The sequence below is a fragment of the Agelaius phoeniceus genome, chromosome 5, assembly GCF_051311805.1.
Source record: "Agelaius phoeniceus isolate bAgePho1 chromosome 5, bAgePho1.hap1, whole genome shotgun sequence".
Classification (NCBI taxonomy): Eukaryota; Metazoa; Chordata; class Aves; order Passeriformes; family Icteridae; genus Agelaius; species Agelaius phoeniceus.
The window spans coordinates 39,070,383-39,088,034 of record NC_135269.1 but is presented as its reverse complement, the minus strand read 5'-3'; the positions used below and the strand labels follow the sequence as shown (position 1 = coordinate 39,088,034).

General features: G+C 41.2%; 1 protein-coding gene across 1 annotated transcript in view; it reads right to left on the bottom strand.

Moving 5' to 3' along the window:
- Positions 1-17,120, bottom strand: part of CPM (carboxypeptidase M) — a 29,578-nt gene extending 12,458 nt beyond the window's left edge. The window contains exons 1-3 of the mRNA XM_054631980.2: positions 16,962-17,120; positions 16,614-16,770; positions 1,562-1,659 (exon numbers count right to left, since the gene is read on the bottom strand). Coding sequence (XP_054487955.2) covers positions 1,562-1,659; positions 16,614-16,770; positions 16,962-17,069 — 363 coding nt within the window. The 5' untranslated portion in view covers positions 17,070-17,120. The remainder of the gene's footprint in view (positions 1-1,561; positions 1,660-16,613; positions 16,771-16,961) is intronic.
- Positions 17,121-17,652: the final 532 nt, after the last annotated feature.

Below are 17,652 nucleotides of genomic sequence, written 5' to 3'. Positions count from 1 at the left end.
GCCAGGCAGCTCAAGGATCAACCCTGCTCACACCATCTGGCACTGTGTCTGACTTTAAAAGAAAATCTAGCCTAATTTCCTCATGAAGTCAATAAAAAACTCAGATCCTAGGCAGTGATCTGAGTTGCCAATCCCCAGCAATTCCCAGCCCTGTGGATGTGCAAACAACGTGTGTTTCTATGGTCAAAGCTCCTTATGCATATCCAGCTGGGCAGTGATAATGACAGGGGTGCTTCCTTGTGGAGACTTCAGTATGTGTGGCCTTTTGCAGTCCAGCAATATTGGATTTACAAGCCAGCCCATCCTGGATGAGATCACATCCTGTCCTCCACCTCCTCCCCACCAAAGCTGGCTGATTTACAGTCAGAGGTTTGCCATCCCCTTCAGCACCCCTGCACTGTGGGATGGAGCCTCAGTTGCTGGACACCTTGGTGACACACACCAGGTGTGCTCCAGGAGCTGCAAACCCTAGCTTGGGCACCCAGTAACAAATGTACCCACCTGACACCATGAACCAGCTTCCTCCCACACAGAGTTAAACTCCCAAGCAGTCAAACTCCCAAGCAGCACTTTGAGCAAGGCCAGTGCTGAACAAGGTGAAACTAGTCTAACTTGGGGAAAATTCTTGGCACATAGTGTCACAAAGTGCCTGTAGGCGTGCAAGTGCTCACACACAGCAATAACTCCTGACACGTTACCCTTTGCACAGGATACACTTTCTACTACATCCATCTTTCTTAGTTTTGGGAATTCACAGTCTAGCACATGTATATACCTTGCTACTCCTGTTAAATTATCTAACCTTCACATGAAAGACTGCATAAAAACATATTGTGCAGTTTAAACTAATCCTGCAGATGACTAATATAATCAGGTAAAGGCAAAGAATAAAACAAATACAAAGCAAAAAAGTACTACAGAGAACAGTAAAGCTTTGATTCTTTCTGATTCAGATTCAAGTAGTGCACCAGGTAGGCTCATAATCATAATTTCTCCTTGATCACTAATAAGTGGGCATTCTTCCCAGAGCAAGTCTATTGTTCTGGCATTGCTTTTTCTTTTCTTGTACTCTGTATTATCTCAGGTGAATCTAGCTGTTCCTAGCTTAAGGTTACCAAGATAAATTTTCTTCCTACAATAAATAATTTGATGCTTCACAGCAATTATTGTTCAATCTTAGGAAGTATTTGAAGATTTCTATCAGTCATATTTCATGCCTAGGCAATAACAACGTACAAGTAAACTACTGCATCTGACTCATTGCTGGGAAACTTAAAGCCTCTGGGTTTACTCACGTGGAGAAGACAAAGCTCTCTACTTAAGAGAGGTCTTGAGTGTAGGATTGCTGGACTCTGCACCATGATGTAAGGTCTCCTAAGGCCCTTCCACCAAAATAAAGGGAACTTTATTCTGAAAATTCCTCAATAAATACACACATATTTTGTCTTCCTTGAGTTACGAAATATCTCAATAATAAAAAGAACATGCCTGAGAGAAGCTCACTCTAAACCTCTGGTACAGTGTATTTGGTATAAATGACATTGCAAAAATTGAAACGTACCTCATCCCCATGCATATTAGCAACATACTTGAACTCTGGAATGCCAATCTTATGATGGGTTGGAAACCTTCCCAGAACAAGAACCCACAGGTCTCTACCTTTAAGAGGGGAAGGGGAAAAGACATTTTTTAAAACAAGTGTAAAATTATACAAGCCTTAGAAGAATAAAAAGAGTTGGTCATTAAGACCATTGTACAAATCCTCGTATTCCATTGGTGCCCACTCAGTCCTATATACAACATATCAAAGTAGACTGTGGGGTTCTTTTATTCTATGAATATTTGCAATATTAGTTATAGGAATAAATATGTTTTGCCTTCTGCCCAAGTACATAATAAACCCTGCAATTTCTAAAGCATTTAACTAGGACTAGAAAAGAAGGCTCTTCTTTTTTTTGTAATAAACACTTTTCAAATTAAATTTAGCAAATAACACCACTCTTCCCCCCCCCAAAATTTTAAATCATAAAGCTTTTCTGAAATATATACAGAAATTTTCATTATCACAAAGAAAGAACATCTGGTTTTGTACTAAAGACAACACAAAAAAGCTAAACATATTCATGCATTACTACTCAGAAAACAGGAGGTGCCAGAAAGAGCCATATCAGAGACATATTTCAAATATATCAACAGGGAAAGAATTAATAGCTACAGAAAGAGTATTAGTTAGGACCACTAAAGCTGCACAAGAAGCTGAACTTTAAGTACCAAAATAAACATACATACATTTTGCAAGTCCACATTTAAGCAGGGGGGAGAGAAGAGGAGATTTTTTTGTTATTATTTTTAGTGATATTGTGGCATTTCAGACCTCATCTGCAAATCTGTGCTTCCCACTAGTCTGCTCAGTGAGGTGGAAAACTCAAGTTTCAGTAGATGGCAGCAATGATACTGGACCAGTTACTCGATAACAGCAGTGACAGGCTAAAGACTGCCAATGCCCAGACCCTGCAGTGTGGTAGCTGTCCCCAGCTCCACACAGGGCTTGTGGGGACCCACAACCTGTCTGAGAGGAGCCCAGCCACCACTGCTGCTGGCAGGACAGACAGAACATAGGAACTGCCACATGCAGTGCTATTTCCTAAAGCTTTGTGGGTCATCAAATCTGCACTAAACAAACTCTGGAACATATCAGCTTCCCATTCCTGAAGGCATGGCCACTGTAGTCATGCACATGCCACAGCATTTTTATTTTCTATTCCAGCTGTGCAACTGGCTCACAGCAGCTCTACCACAAGGGTCATGGCTTCGGGAATGGGAGAAAAACTTGAAGTGGACGAAGCAACACTGGATGATGCACTGAAACAGTTGTAAGAGAGGCAAAACTGAAGACAGTGGTTGCCAAACTATATCCTCAGTTAACAGAATCAGAGTCTTAGGACCAAGAAGAGCAAGACAGTGCTGAGAGCTGAGAGATTCAACCAAGAGTGATCTCAGGATCCCCTGGTTCTACAGCTGCTCTTGAAGACATTGGTGTTCAACCCCTGTAGCCACGCCATGCACAAAGCTGTGAGATGATGCTACTGACTCTTTCATTAAAGGACAATGTGAGCAAGCAATCCATAGTTTTAAAAATAATTTTGTGGCAACTGATTTGGTAAGAAAGAAAGCTAGTTATTTGGCCTCGTTGTATGTAGAGCCACTGTTCATAAAAAAAGAAAAAGTTTGATTTCTGTAGGCCTAGACAAGTTGCAGAGTGGAGAACCCAAAGACACTACCTTTTAATCACATTATTCTTCAAAAAGGAAAGAAAGAGAACACACAAATCATCTCACCCCAGCCCTTCTCCCTTTCAAAACCTCCAGAGACCCCTCTAATCTCAACCATCCTGCAGCTCTGTGAAAATAGATGACAAATCTTGCTGCAGTAGCATATGTTTGGAACTGAAAACAATCCTGGCAGTGAAAAAACTGTTATTCATAATCGAGTGTGGACAACAACCTCAATTTTCCAACTCTGCAATGTGTCATTTTCTCTATAGCTGTATCCTGGGGCAACTTGCAATGAATTACCAAGGAGTCCTTCCAGAATGCTCCTATGATTCTTTGTCCTTGTGCCCTCTAAGGCCTGCTTCCCAGCTCTCATTCCCTCTTTTGAAAGGCAAGTTCAGACATCCCTCCTTGGTGCCAGCTGCCACGTGGGCTTCTGCACCAGGAGGAGCACACCTGCTTACAGCAGTGACTGCAGCCTTTCTGCCACAGCCCAAGCCCAAAGGTGGCTACTGCACGCAGATCATCAAACACACTCAAGCAAAGAGTCCACGCAGAGATAAAGCGCTCTAGATGTTTCCATCATTTAAGATTTTCTATAAATAATAGCGTATCCTGGTATCAAACTAAAAAATAATACTTTCAGTGTCTTGCCATCAGCAGTACTTGTTCCTGCTGCTCTCACTGTGGATTTCACTCATGGGAAACACAAGGAAGAGCTAAGTATGGACTAACATTAAGTACTGATGTAAATTGGTTGTTCCTGCATTAGTGTTCCGACTGTTTAAAGTTTGTGTGAGGGCCATCTACACCATAAACACTTCCATGAACTGAGATACCAATTATTTCCTGGCATTTCCAGCTTGTAAGAAGTACTAAACCTTCCATTAACAATTAAAATACATTCCTGGGTCTGCTCAGCCTGCAGTACTGGATAGTGTAACTGGGAGGGATGATGTAAGATTTCTTTCCATACGGCTGTAATTAACTGCATGTAAAAAGATTCAGCATATGGATGGTTTCCTTTAATCAGCAAAGCCTAGATAACTCTGGTTTGGTACCTGAAGGGAACAGCTAAGCTTCCTCTCATGCTTTGAAAAGCCATTTCTCACTGCCAAATTGCCAAACCAAAACTGACGTCAACTAATTAGTGAACTATATTTCAAGTGATAAAGACAAACGTGTGTTTCTAACTCTGTGTCTCAGGACAAGAAACAAGACTTGTATTGGAGCAGAGCCAGACCACACAGCTTCTAGTAGAATGAGAAGCCTTTTTAATTTTTTAAAAAGTTTTCTAGCATTGCCACTAGTTCACAACGTAGTGTCATATTCGAAACAGATGTACAAAACCTGGTAATTAAAATGAAGAATTGAAACTGATCTCCAGATCTACTGGGAAAGAAATCAAATCAATTTGTAGATGTTAGAATCTGGATTGTGCTCCCTGTTTTTGTTCTGAATTTTATTTCTGCTTTTCTTCACTTTGTTCTTTACAGCTTCATTTATGAAAAACTCATAATTTCAAAGAAAGTTATGGCTAGGAAATGAAGTGAAATGACTGGGGAATGGCTCAGACCCGCTGTCAGTAGCAGCCAGGCTAGAGTACTGATTCAAGAGTTTGCAGGGAGGACCACTTTGACCAAGAAAAAGCAAAAGACTGACTACAGTCCTCCTGGGTTGGCCTTGAGTTGCACACTGGCTTCACGGGCAGGAATTGCTGTAATGCTGATCTGTGTTGAAGCAGCCCCCACCTAGAAAGGTGCAGTTCAGAGAGGAGGGGAAGAGAGATTAACTCTCATTAGAATGCAAGGTCCCAGAGCAATTAAATCATAGAACCAGTCTCTGAACCATTCAACAGCCCAGGTTAGAAGGAAGAGATTATCTGGGCCAACCCTACATGGGAAAGGAAACCTAGATAAGACTTTGTTCAGTTGCATCTTTAAAACCTCCAGTGGGGAGGACTCTACCTCGTTTCTGGGGAAGTCATTCCAGTGAATGATTCTCACTGTATAAAATTTTCTTCTATTGAGATGAAACCTCTCATAGCGCAACTTGTACCCATTGCCCCCCGCTTCTTTCCACATGGCTTCTTGAGAAGAGAGAGGATCCATCCTCTTTATAGCCAGTCTTCAAGTGCTAGAATTCTGTGACAAGATTCCACCCTAAGCATTCTCTTCTCCAGGCAGATGAGCCTCCTCAGGGCAAAACACTACCACAGCTAATGAAGGACTTCAGGAGTAATTCCTTTTGCTAAACTATCATCAGCAGCACCCTTGCCCTGAGGTACTCTGATTTGTCATTACCAATTCAAGCTGGAAAATCTAATGCCATTTGGGAACTTTTCTTCTGCAAGGGGACCGCCCAAAACCACACACGGCTTGATTCAGATTCTAAGAGAATTTGAAGTACCAGTACATTATTTGTATAAGCAGAAATGGTTAATCAGAATGACTGATGTAGCAGTACTGCCTTACAAATATGAACAAATATGTGATTTTAATCTAGCCAGACTGAATAAAACACTGCCAAAATAAGCTACATACCTGAAGCTGAAATCAGACAAACATCTGTAAGAACAACTGAACATCAAATTCTTTTGTGAGCATTTTCCTTTACTTTCAGGTATACTGAGGCAGAATGGATTAGCTAAAGACTTGGCCTGTAGTAGCACTGGCATTAGTAATGAACAAAGTTGATATGCCAAGAAGAGCTAGAACACTTTAAATATAAGAAAGTCTTCAAGTTATTTTAAAGAATAAAGAGATACAGATCAATCACACACATCAACCAGCTATGTTTGGCAGTATTCAGCATGGTGCTTAGTAAGCAGAAAAAAGCCAATAGCACCCAAGGTAACATTTGGCTACAGGTTTATTATTTGTCACTGGCTAGAGCCACTGACAGCCATTGAGTCACTATGTGGGGCCCACTGCTAAATTTAATACTTCTGGCCTCTTCCCACAGACCCCTCATTACAGACTTAAGGCGCTCTCTCTCGGCAAAAAGTAAATAGAAATATCAATTTCCCACTATTTAATCAGCTCCTATCTACTCCAAGAGATTACACCAGTCACTCTAAATTAGAATCAGCACCATATAAACAGAACTGAAGGAATAAACAATGACTCTAAAAAAACACTAGATACTGTTTATTTGTATCCAAAGCACTTGAGAAGGGAAGGGAGTCAAAACAATTCATTGTTCACATGCTTGCTTATCTTCCTAAACGTTTAACTAAATCTTTGGTTGATTGGGATCCATAGCTACTTTGGACACTTTCACAAGACTTGGATCTTATGAGAACAGCAACCTTTTCTTTCCTATGTCCATGTGAGTCATCACTGTACCATTTCCAGTTCTCATAATCAAGTTGAACACACTCTTTATACAAAAATGAAAAATTGCCAATGCAGAACATAGTCTCTACAATAGTAGCTTACCGGTTATTTGAACAAAAATCAAGAAATAAAAATAAATTTGTAAAAGCCAAAGAAAAACAACGCAGAGGGAATACTGGTTTTAAATTAAGATATACTAACCTTATTCGGTATTGCCCACTAAGAAGATGAGAAGTCTGAGCGGGCTTTTTCTACTATTTACACTAACTGGTTTTGTATTTACACCCAGAAACCAAATAGATTATTTTTCCCTTTTCACAAACTCTTGTTTCTATCACCCTAGGTTTTTAAACCTAGTTCTAAAAAGGTGTATGTTATATTCTGAGAAAGCTATGAAACTGGTATGCATCTAGTAATTTTCAGAAAAGCTACTGTATATTTGAAAGCAATAAATATTACCAATAGTACCATTGGATCATCATGAATAAAGTGATTGCTTGTAACACAAGCTGGTCATAAGGGACAGGGGGTTGTTTGTTTTAAAGTGCTATTTATCCAGATCCAATAGTTTTGTTTAGCCTACACTTTGAGCACCAGAGGCAGAGGATGTAGAACTATTTCTGCCACTTGAAGGTAACAGAAGGAGCACTCTACAGGTTGTGGCTTATATGTGGCCAAGAAGTTACTGGTGCACTTTGAGGATTTGAGTTCACTGAAGTACCTCACCAAGAGACTTGCTACACCTATCCCATAAAAATCCTTGTCAGATCTCAGACATTATGTTTGCCTCAAGAATAGGAAGCTCAAAACCATACACATCTCGACACTGACAAGCAGACTCCTACAAATCCAGACACTGAGTAGCTCCCCCCACCCTTTTAATTCAATGAAGGGGGGAAAATGGAGACTACATAAATTTTTAAAAACTAATCCAGTCTCTGCCATGATCACCTTTTTCTGGTTTAGTTAACAAGCTACATTAGTCTGACCAGCATTTCCAGATTCTCTCCTAAACCAGGTAACAAATGTCTCTAGAAACACTAGCAAGCAGCTTTCAGGAAAGGTAACAAAGACACAAGGCAGCAACTAAGGATCAGGCTGTGTTACCATCTACTAGTAGAGTAATTTGGTCCTTAGTCTCTTGAACAAACACATTATGATGGTCTTTGTTTATTCTTGGGATTTTGAGATCAGCCTAATGCAATTGTGTATCAAAGCAAGCTTTGTACTCTAGGCACACCACGATCAGGGAAATGCTTCATCAGAACCATGCTGGCTGCACACTGCTTGAAGTGCATAGCAGGGAAGGCATCTGTGCCTACCTTATTCCCCTAATTTTCTCTAGCTGCTCTTTGGAAAATGGAATAATGGACACAGGAGGAGTACATTTCTTATTGAGAACAGAATTTGCTTTTATTTTAGATTTAGGATAAATGTTACTTTTTCAGATGTGCTCAAGCTCTGTTTAAATGCCCCAGGTAACTGCAAGACCATGGATGCAGAACACACTGGCTAGGGACAAACAGGAAATGTAACTCAACTGTCCTAAATCCACTGTGAGCTCAGCATGTTACGTAGCAGCTACAGTAATTTAATTAAGTGCCTCTGACTGCCATGGTCTGACCTTTCCCAAAACAACAAGTAAGTCCTAGATATCAAACTGCAGAATCATCTGCTTAGAAATATCCTCTACCCTCTTTCTCACATTTGAGCCATTGCACAGCTTATAAGAGTGAACAGTTTTACAAGGAGAGTGTTCTCTCAGCTGTGAGGGGAAGAGGTCTACAGCCAGTCCAATGCATTATCTTTTTCCAGGTCCATTTCTTAAAATTAATCTTCTAATTAATAAAAAAAGTTCCAAAAGCAGAACTTCCAGAAAGTTTAGAAATCACATGCACATTCAGATTTCATTTAAAAAAAATCCCAGCCCTAAAAATTATCTACATCTCTCTTCTACACAAAAACATGTGCAGAATGACTGTCTAATGAACTAAATGCTTCACTGTAAGAAGTCTTGCAAACAATTAATTAATGTATCATAAGTAGGTCTCCATGTACTTATGTGAACACAATATGCCATAGCTACACACAGCAAACCTTTAATTAGGTAGCCCTGAAAATAAGCAAGACTGGTTCCTTCAAGGATCTACAGCCAGAGGTCCCAGGCAGAAAGGCTGGGCAGAAGGGATGCAGGGCACACTGCTCCTCTTCTTTTGTGGGAAGTGAATGGAAAGCCACCAGAAACACTTTTCTACTAAAAAAGAAGTGGGGTAGGAGGGGTGTGTTACTAAGTTCTTCTCAAGCTAAAAGGAGAATGCAGATAAATTGACCATCTGGGTAAAATCCAGACACAAGATGAGAGTTTTATTTCTTTAAGAAAGCTTGTGATTAGGATCACATTTCATTTACAGGGCTAAAAATGTATGCACAATGCTCCAGAATGCAGAATCCTACAACAAGTGAGGGGGAAAAAACATTCATTTATGCCCATTGTGCACCATTGTTAGTACCCTGAGTTCTATATTTTACTTAGTTTTCAAACAAACAAAACCCCCAAACATAAAATATCTTACATAATTACTTCCTCAACACCAGAAAAGGATAGGGATACTGCATCCACCAGCTGCAATTCCTGATTCTGTGTTACACAAGCTCCAGAGCATTGCTAACTTCACTGGTGTGAATTACAATATCCAGTAGTCAATTCTGCCTGTTTCTAAACAAACACAGAAAGCTGCAAAGTCTTGCTGATGGGAAACAGGATGGCTGCAGCCCTAAGACTTTTATTGCTCTGAAAAACAGACTGACACATATGTGCTGCAACCAGACAACTGCAAAGCAAAAGGTAGAGAGGAAGCAGGAGAACAGAGATTTTTCTCAAAAGGCAGATTCTAAATAAATGCTACTCATGTGAACAGTGTAATATTTCTAAACAGATCAGATCTTTCCATTTTGAAGTTACAACATTAAAACTTCAGTACTAGATAACAGTTTATATAGGAGAAATGTTTGATCTATGTTGCTAGGATAGGTTCCCCTCACACTTTGTTTATTTATTTAAGCTGGGACAGAAATCTCTGATGCAGCATGTTCCACAGGAAAAAAACAAATGAACAAACTTTCCTCCAAAATTTTCTGAAAGTGTATTTAAGTAGGAGAGATCATAGAAGGCAGGACAAAAATGATTGACCAATTCACAGCAAGTGTAAAGAAGAGAAAACTTAAGCAAATAATTTTACTTTCACTGCAAGAGAATAGGAATGCAGAGTCAGTGACTGCATCTCCAAGAGTGATGTCTAAGCTTATCAATCTTTTAAACATCTGATGCTCACCAAACAATATGCTTTTTATGAATGACCCATGTAAAAAGCATAGTTGTACTGACAGGAAAGAAAAGTTAAGTCTTGTTATCATCAGATAAAATCTTAGTACTTGGCTATTGGAGTACTGATTGCACACAAACTACTTGTGTCTCATCACGGGAGTCAAACTGCCAGAGGATGCAGTCAGATAATATATACGAATCTATATTTCAGCATTTATAGAATTTTTAGCTTCAGTTAGGACAAATAAAATCTAAAGCTAATATAGTAATGGTGACTTCTAGTTAAACACATGATTTAGAGCAAAGCTCAGTTGGGAGCTGAAGACTTAAGAATTCAAGTTAATACTTCTTGTTTTTAAAGTCATTATTTAGTTTTCACTAGATAAACCATGAAGGAGCCAGTACTCCTTCCCTGTTTTATTTCCCCTTCCCATCACAGTGAGGGACATTATGTGCTGCAAATAAAAATTACAAGGCTATTAATATCAAGCCCATCTGTGAACCCAAACACCTTCTCAATACCAAAATGAACATGTAAACCTACTTAAAATCTTATTAACATACATTTATATGCCACACATACTGTCAAAGACAAGAACAAAGATGGTTATGAGGAGAGACAGGAAAGAACAAGTGACCCATAACAGGCAAAAAAATTCACAAGTGAGCGAGCATGGATAAGAATTTAACTATCACAATAAGTTTTAGAATAACCATTTTTACATGGAATTCTGGACTGGAGCTAAGCAACTTTAGTATTATTTGCATCATGGGGCCCCCAGAGTAGAAAATGTCTCATTCATTCTTTTTCTAAAAACTAACTTTGAAAAGCCTCGATGTTTATATCATCTATGCTTGCATGACAAGCCTGCAAGGAAATTTGTGGGGAGATAAGGAGGAGGGAAGGGAAGAAGAGACATTATCAAGGACTGGAGACAGGAGGAAAGTCATCTGCAGCAGTCAAATAGAACTAACCTAAGGTAACAATCCTCTACACAAATATACCTCACATAATGTAACCACAGAAAAAATAACTGCAATGTAAGTCTTTAAAGACAACACACTTGCTATGGATTTTTCATCTAGGCAATTAGTTTATTTTTAAGACAAAAAGAATTCTCTCTGTTACCTTTCATTTTTCTTCCTACTTTTAAAAACACTGGCACTAGCATTTAATCATGGGTAACACCAAGAAATTCACCTCGAAGTACAGTGGGCTGTATAAAACCTTCTCATTCTATTTTTACGCACTGCCAGAACCCTTGAGCCACCCAATAATAATTCCCAATGAAACAATAAAACAAACATTTTATGGGTAACGTATTTCAGCTTTGTTTTCCCCAGCAGTAAAACTTGTTTTCTAGTATTTTAAAAAAAGTAAAAACATCCAGAACATAAAAGTCTGTAATGTAAATTCAATAGAATTTACAATGCACTTAACTATTGATGGCAGTAACTCAGGCTTCCTCCATACTGTGTCAAAATAAATAACTTAAAATGAGTTCCCAGCTACATACACACACTATTTATGTGTAGATGAGACAAATACAATACCTGGCCTTTTATTATTAAATATTTTCACTAGAGTGCAGTGAACCTTAAATCAGCACTCCCCTGTTCACCATAAATGCCTAAAGGTCTCAGCCACCCATAAATGCCTGCTGTTGATACCTGGTATTAACAGCACAGTGTCAGAAGGGTCAGGAGGTCTAAGCTGACCTCTGGCACACCTTGGGCACACATTCCACTGATGCTGGTGAGCAGTGATGGACAGGTTAATTGCCCAGGTTTTCTATTGACTCTATTATCAGGCACACGTTGCATACAGCACTACCCGAGTCCCAATCCCTAGCACGCCCTACTGCCAAAGTCACAGCTGCTTATCAGATGGAAACCTGGGCATGTTCATTCCCTCCTGTTTTCCAAGGAGAAAAACACATGAATGCAGGCAGGAAGGGGACAAAGTGCCCCAACAGGCACCTTATCACCGAGAAACCTGGCCTGCAGGAGCCCTGCTGAGCACACAGCACAACCCATGCATGCAGCCATGGGCGAGTCCTGCACTCCTGAGCTACAAAACCCACGGCAACCATACACACACCCCCTGCACATTTCAGCGTCTCCTGTTCACAGAGCAGGGACTGCAAAATGCTAATAGGCAAGACTCACTACTTAAAAACAAAACCAAAAAAATTCCCCCAAAGTTAGCAAAGTGTTTAAGATTAATGGATAGAATGTGTCTGTCCAAGGGCAACAGAGAGAGGAACTGAGTATTGGTGTTCACTGAGCATCAGATGACTTGGATGACTAAGCCACATAGCTCTCAACCAAAGAAGCTTTCAGGACAGCTCTTTTGCAAGGTATTTCTGAGAATTTCTAGTGGAACCAGAACAAAATCTGGTCAGTTTCTTTTAGTTTCTGTCTCTCCAGTGATGAAATCTGCCAAAGGGATACTAATATATAAAGTCAACTTTGAAATTTCATTAAGTAAAGACAGGGGTACTTTAACCATACACAACCCTTCCCTCAGTGAGCAGAATCTGGCCTGAAGATGTTTACATCTGTCCCAAAGTTGACTGGAATTCTAAAAATGCAGACTGGCCTCCAGAAAACCTAGATCTAAACCAAGCTGTAATTAGCATGCTATCACTTTATCTCAATCCAGAGTGTATCTGAAAAGGCTTTTTAGAGTGTGGATCTACTACAGAAGTTACTCCATTCTTCCAATACCTGGCTGTTTTTGTCCTCCTAAGGAGGTCATCAGTTCAGTTAGAATCCTTAAATCAGCTTCCCACCATCCTCATTTTCTTTTCAAAGAATAACAACAGCACTGTATCTTGAACAATGAAAAGCCACAGATCATACATGTACATTGACTATTTTCCTTTTGGTAATGCACTCTAAGATTTGCTTGCTAAGAGTCAGTCAGTTTCTCACTGGGGTGGCATTAGGCAGGATGGGTTAATATGATTATACCAGGTCCCATTCTCCCATCCCAGAGTGATGCAGCCCTGCAGGTTCCTCTATTATTATAGAGTGCACACTCTGTTCTGAGGTTGGATACTGGATGTATCAGAAAGCTGAATTCCTGACAAAAAGCTTTTATAACTTTATTCAACAACACACCTGAAACAATGTGAAAGAATTAGGGTGTTTTCTGAGCCATCACACATCTCTGCCTACCTGCTGCTAAGACTCTATCAGTTTCTCACAGACCAAATTACCTACAAATCTTGAGGGATGTGATGATACCTACTAAATTAGACCAAAAGGTAACACTCAGTTTTGTCAGCCAATGAGCTACATCTTTTAAGCTCCTTTCTCCCCTCATCTAAGGATAACAGGTTAGCAGATGAGATACATAACTAAATATCATAGCTTCCAAATCAGATCTGGAGACTGAACAGGCCTTTGCCAGTCTAGAACACATTGTTTTCAGTAATTTGGCAGAGGTGCTCCTAGTAATCTGGCAGGGGGGAATTTCTATATGGTGATGTAAACCACTACAAAACAAATTTGGCATCTTTCCATTTGTTTTCCATTGAGGATCTTGGTACAGATTCTGCTGTGCACACTGCTATTACAGTCTACATGCATCAAATAAACACACTCTGTAAAATTCACCTCAGATTTATCCCTAACAAATCACACTTGACTGTTTGGGTTTTATGCAGAAATGACTGAATTAGTGAGAGGGAGCAAAGCACCCTATTTCTTTAGTCTTGACCTTAGCAAAGCTTTCAACAGAATCACAGATTCAGGAATTGCATGGGACCTCTGGAGGTCACCTGGTCCCCCTCCTCTCCTTAAGCAGGGCCACCTACAGCCAGCTGCCCAGGACTGAGTTCAGACAGATGTTGAATGTCTCTAAGGATTCTCCCTGAGCAGCCTGTTCCAGTGTCCAGTCACCCTCATGGTGTCTTTGTAAACAAGCTGGGATTATGGATATGGGATTATGGGATTATGGATTAGACTACAGTAAAGTAGTCTAGAAGCTGACTGGACTGAACAACTGGTGGTTCAAGAGGCAGCAAGTTATTAGCAGCATTCCTCAAGGGTCAGTACTGGGGCTGATGCTGTTTAATATCTTCATCAGGGCAAGGGCTGCCATTCAGAGAGCCCCTGGTAAACTGAAGGAATTTCTTGACAGCAAACTTATGGAATTTGACCAAGATAAATGCAAAATCCTGCACCTGGAACAAAAGAACCCCATGTATGGATTATCAACTCAAGAAAATAATGCCATGCAGGTACAGACTGCAGACTGGCTGGGTTGCAGCTGTGCAGCTGAAGGGCTGCAAGGTGGCTCAGGTACCTAGAGACTCTGTGGAACCTCCACCCTTGCAGATATTTGGAAGTAGAGTGGAGAGGGCCCTGAGCATCATAATTAACTCTCAAGTGAGCCTGGCTTTGAACAGGAGCTCAGACTAGATAGCCTCCAGACCTAAATTACTTTATGATCTGCCTGAAGCAGCTGAGGCTTCTGACATGAAGAGTGTTTAAATAGTTCTCTTAAAGAACTACACACGATCACTTTCTGAAGTGGTAATACACAGGTCCCTATCACCCTCTGCAACTTCTAAGAGCTGGATTTTTACATCCTTGCAGAACTCTGAATCTATACACACCAACCAAAAGTCAAGCCTTTACTTCACATTCTTCATAATCCAAGTCTAGATGGCAGTATAAAATACTAGATTATCAGATAAAATTTGGCATAGATTAACAAATAATGTGGGAACAATAGCCATTCATGATAATAGTAAAATAATGTCTGTTGACTTTATAGGTGTTGCTTGGATCCATGGGATATTGTATTCATCATCAAGAATTTTCATATCAGGAGTATCAACTTACTGCATCACACTGATCTCAGTTTTATAGTACTTAAATCAATTTTTGTTTCTTGTCATCAAGAAGTACATTTTGCTACCATGGTTTAGCAAACTGGCAAGAGGACAACACTAGTAAACCCACACAGGTGTGTGCACACACAGACAGCCTTGTTTGCAGCAGCTTTACTGAGAATAGAGGAACAGAACTTCAACCCATGGACCAAAATTGAAACTTTATTTTCACCAGAATTCTATAACCACTGTTATCATAAAACTTTCCTTTAGCATGAGCAAAAACACCCCCCAAATTAGACCCTAATTCAGTACTGTCCCCTGCCATATTCCAGGTGACTCTGAAGGCTCATTTCTCAACAAAGGTAGAAATCTCTTAACTTTTAGAAAAAACTGAAAGAATAGAGGAGCACTACACATTTTTCACCGCCATTCTGCTTTACATGGCACTGAGAATAATAACGAGGAGAGCCCACAGAATTCTCTTCTCAGAGTCTGGCAAAGCAGAAGGCAATATATCAAAATCTGAATGATGTTTCAGTGCATTGCTCCATCACAACCAAGAGATGATGATTTTCCAGTTTTCATGCTGATGGAACTCAGACAAGTTGAACACCTTATGTTATCAGCTTTCAGGTATCTAGATATGTAAAAGCCAAAGTTCCAATCTCTCAGGTTGGATGAAAGGCTTTTGCCTACCCGCACAAAGATAAGCCAGCTGAGTTTCTGGCAGAAAAGTCATAATCTATTCCTATCATCACAATGTTAGCTAAGTTCTCTAAAGGTATGAAAATGAGGATGTGGATAATTGCTAGTTTGCACTGGAGAGAACTGTACTTACAGGAACTAACCTCTTGCATGGATGAATAACATAATCCAATCTAATTCTGCCTTTGATGAAACCAAAACCAACACAGCTGAAATAACTTTAAGATTCCTTTTCTACTTTGAGATACACGGTAAAACAAGTGAAAAGCCATGAAAATGCCTCCATGATCATCTATCAAGAAGAATACAGATTTTTATTTTTTTAATCACAAGTGTGGATTTGATAACAGATGCTACAAATGTCTCCTTCCAGTGGTACAAAATGGGATTAGAGGAACAGATGATGTTTCTAAAGAATGGATTTTCTATCTAGTTTTATAGCTCTTATCAGAGTGATTTAGTTTCTTGAACTGAAATCTAGTAAAGCAGTTTGGGGTTTTTTTTGTTTGTTTGTTTTCTTAGAATTAAACAGATGTACATTAGTGTTTATTAGCATATGGACTTTAATCTTTTAAATCTCTTTTGAAAAATTAGCCACTTCTCCCCAAATTTATGGTAAGAAAGTACCAATCATAGGGAGATAAATTAAAACATCAATATAAGGTCAGAAAGGTGATTACTGACTTCAGTACATTTTCCTGTAACATTTGAGACTGAAATCCTATTCTTCATCTACAGCACAGGACCTTGTATCAGGAGGTATTTTTAACACAACCACAAGTTAGGAAACACACTTCTTTAATTATAGTCCTTCCCAGAACGGGCACTTGGCAAAGGGGTCCCACACAGTCTACGCTCCATAAAGACTGCCCTCTTTCTGAAATTGCCACTCAGGACGTTTCCAATTCTCAGAAACATAAGTGTTGGGAGAACTTTTACCCTGATGACACATACGATGCTTCAGTCAGAGTGTGTTATTGACGCTTAAGCAAGAGGAACACGAAATTTCACAGAGATTGGTTAGAGCAGCCCCGCCGCCAGCAAGCAGCCACGACACGCCACCTTTACGCACACCTGCCCTGTGAATTAGTTAGAACAAAAAGTGTCTCTCCTCTCGTCTTACCTTCCACCGACCGTCCAATGCTGTGCAGGTGGGTGAGGGAGGGGTACGCGGCGTGCACCCCCCTCAGGAACTCCTCCAGCTCCTCCGTGTGGTGGTACTTGAAGTCCAGCGCGGCCGCCGCAGAAGCCAGGCAGAGGATGAGGATGCCCACCGCGTCCTAGGGACAGATGAAGCTCTCTCCGCGGGCTTGTCGCCGTGCGGCGGCAGCGCCGGGGCAGCGGCCAGCCCGCGGAGAGCCAGCCCTCCCTCCTTCCCTGTCCCCTGTCCCGGTGTCTCCCCTGTCCCGGTGTGTCCCCCGCCCTGCCCTGCCGTGCCGTGCCGTGCCGGCGCAGGTGCTGCCCGCCGTACCGCGGCCGCCGCCCTCATGCTGCCGCTGCCGCCGGGGCTCTGCCGCGCCGCGCCGGGCGGGGGCCGCCATCCCCGGCCTCGCCCTGCCCTGAGTGACGCACCCTCCATCCACTCAGCTCCCCCGGCCCGCCCCGGGGTCGGGGCCCGGGCCGGGCACGGACAGACATCCCTCCCTCCCCTTGTCGCTTGTCCCCTCCCTCGCTCCCGCCTCGCCGGAGTTCCCACCTGCGCGGGGCACGGCTCCCGTGCGGCGCTGCCCTCCCTTCACCAGCCCCGGCTGCTTTTTCCTCGTTTTTTTACCGGAGGGGGTGAGCCGTGTCTGTAGGGATTAAACAGCCCCAAACAACGACCCGGGGAGGGGTGCGAACGTTCGCGTTTTGACTTTTGGCGTTGTTCTGATTCACAATAAAATCCAAGCTCCTCCTCAGCACCTGTGTGGTCGTGGTGTGTGATCAGAACGGCAGCGCCTGGGGGACCCAGAGACAAAGCCTGCTGCATAAGCCGTGAGAGAATTTATCTGTAAATCCAACTAAATTTCTACCTAGCGCTATTTTTGCTTTGGCTTTTTTGTTTAAAGATGGGTTTTTAATAGGCTTGTATTTGCTTACTAAAAGGACTGGATTCTATCTACAGAATTAAGTGCTTTTCTTGGTTCTGCGCTAACCACATTGCCTTGGGGATATCTTGGTCT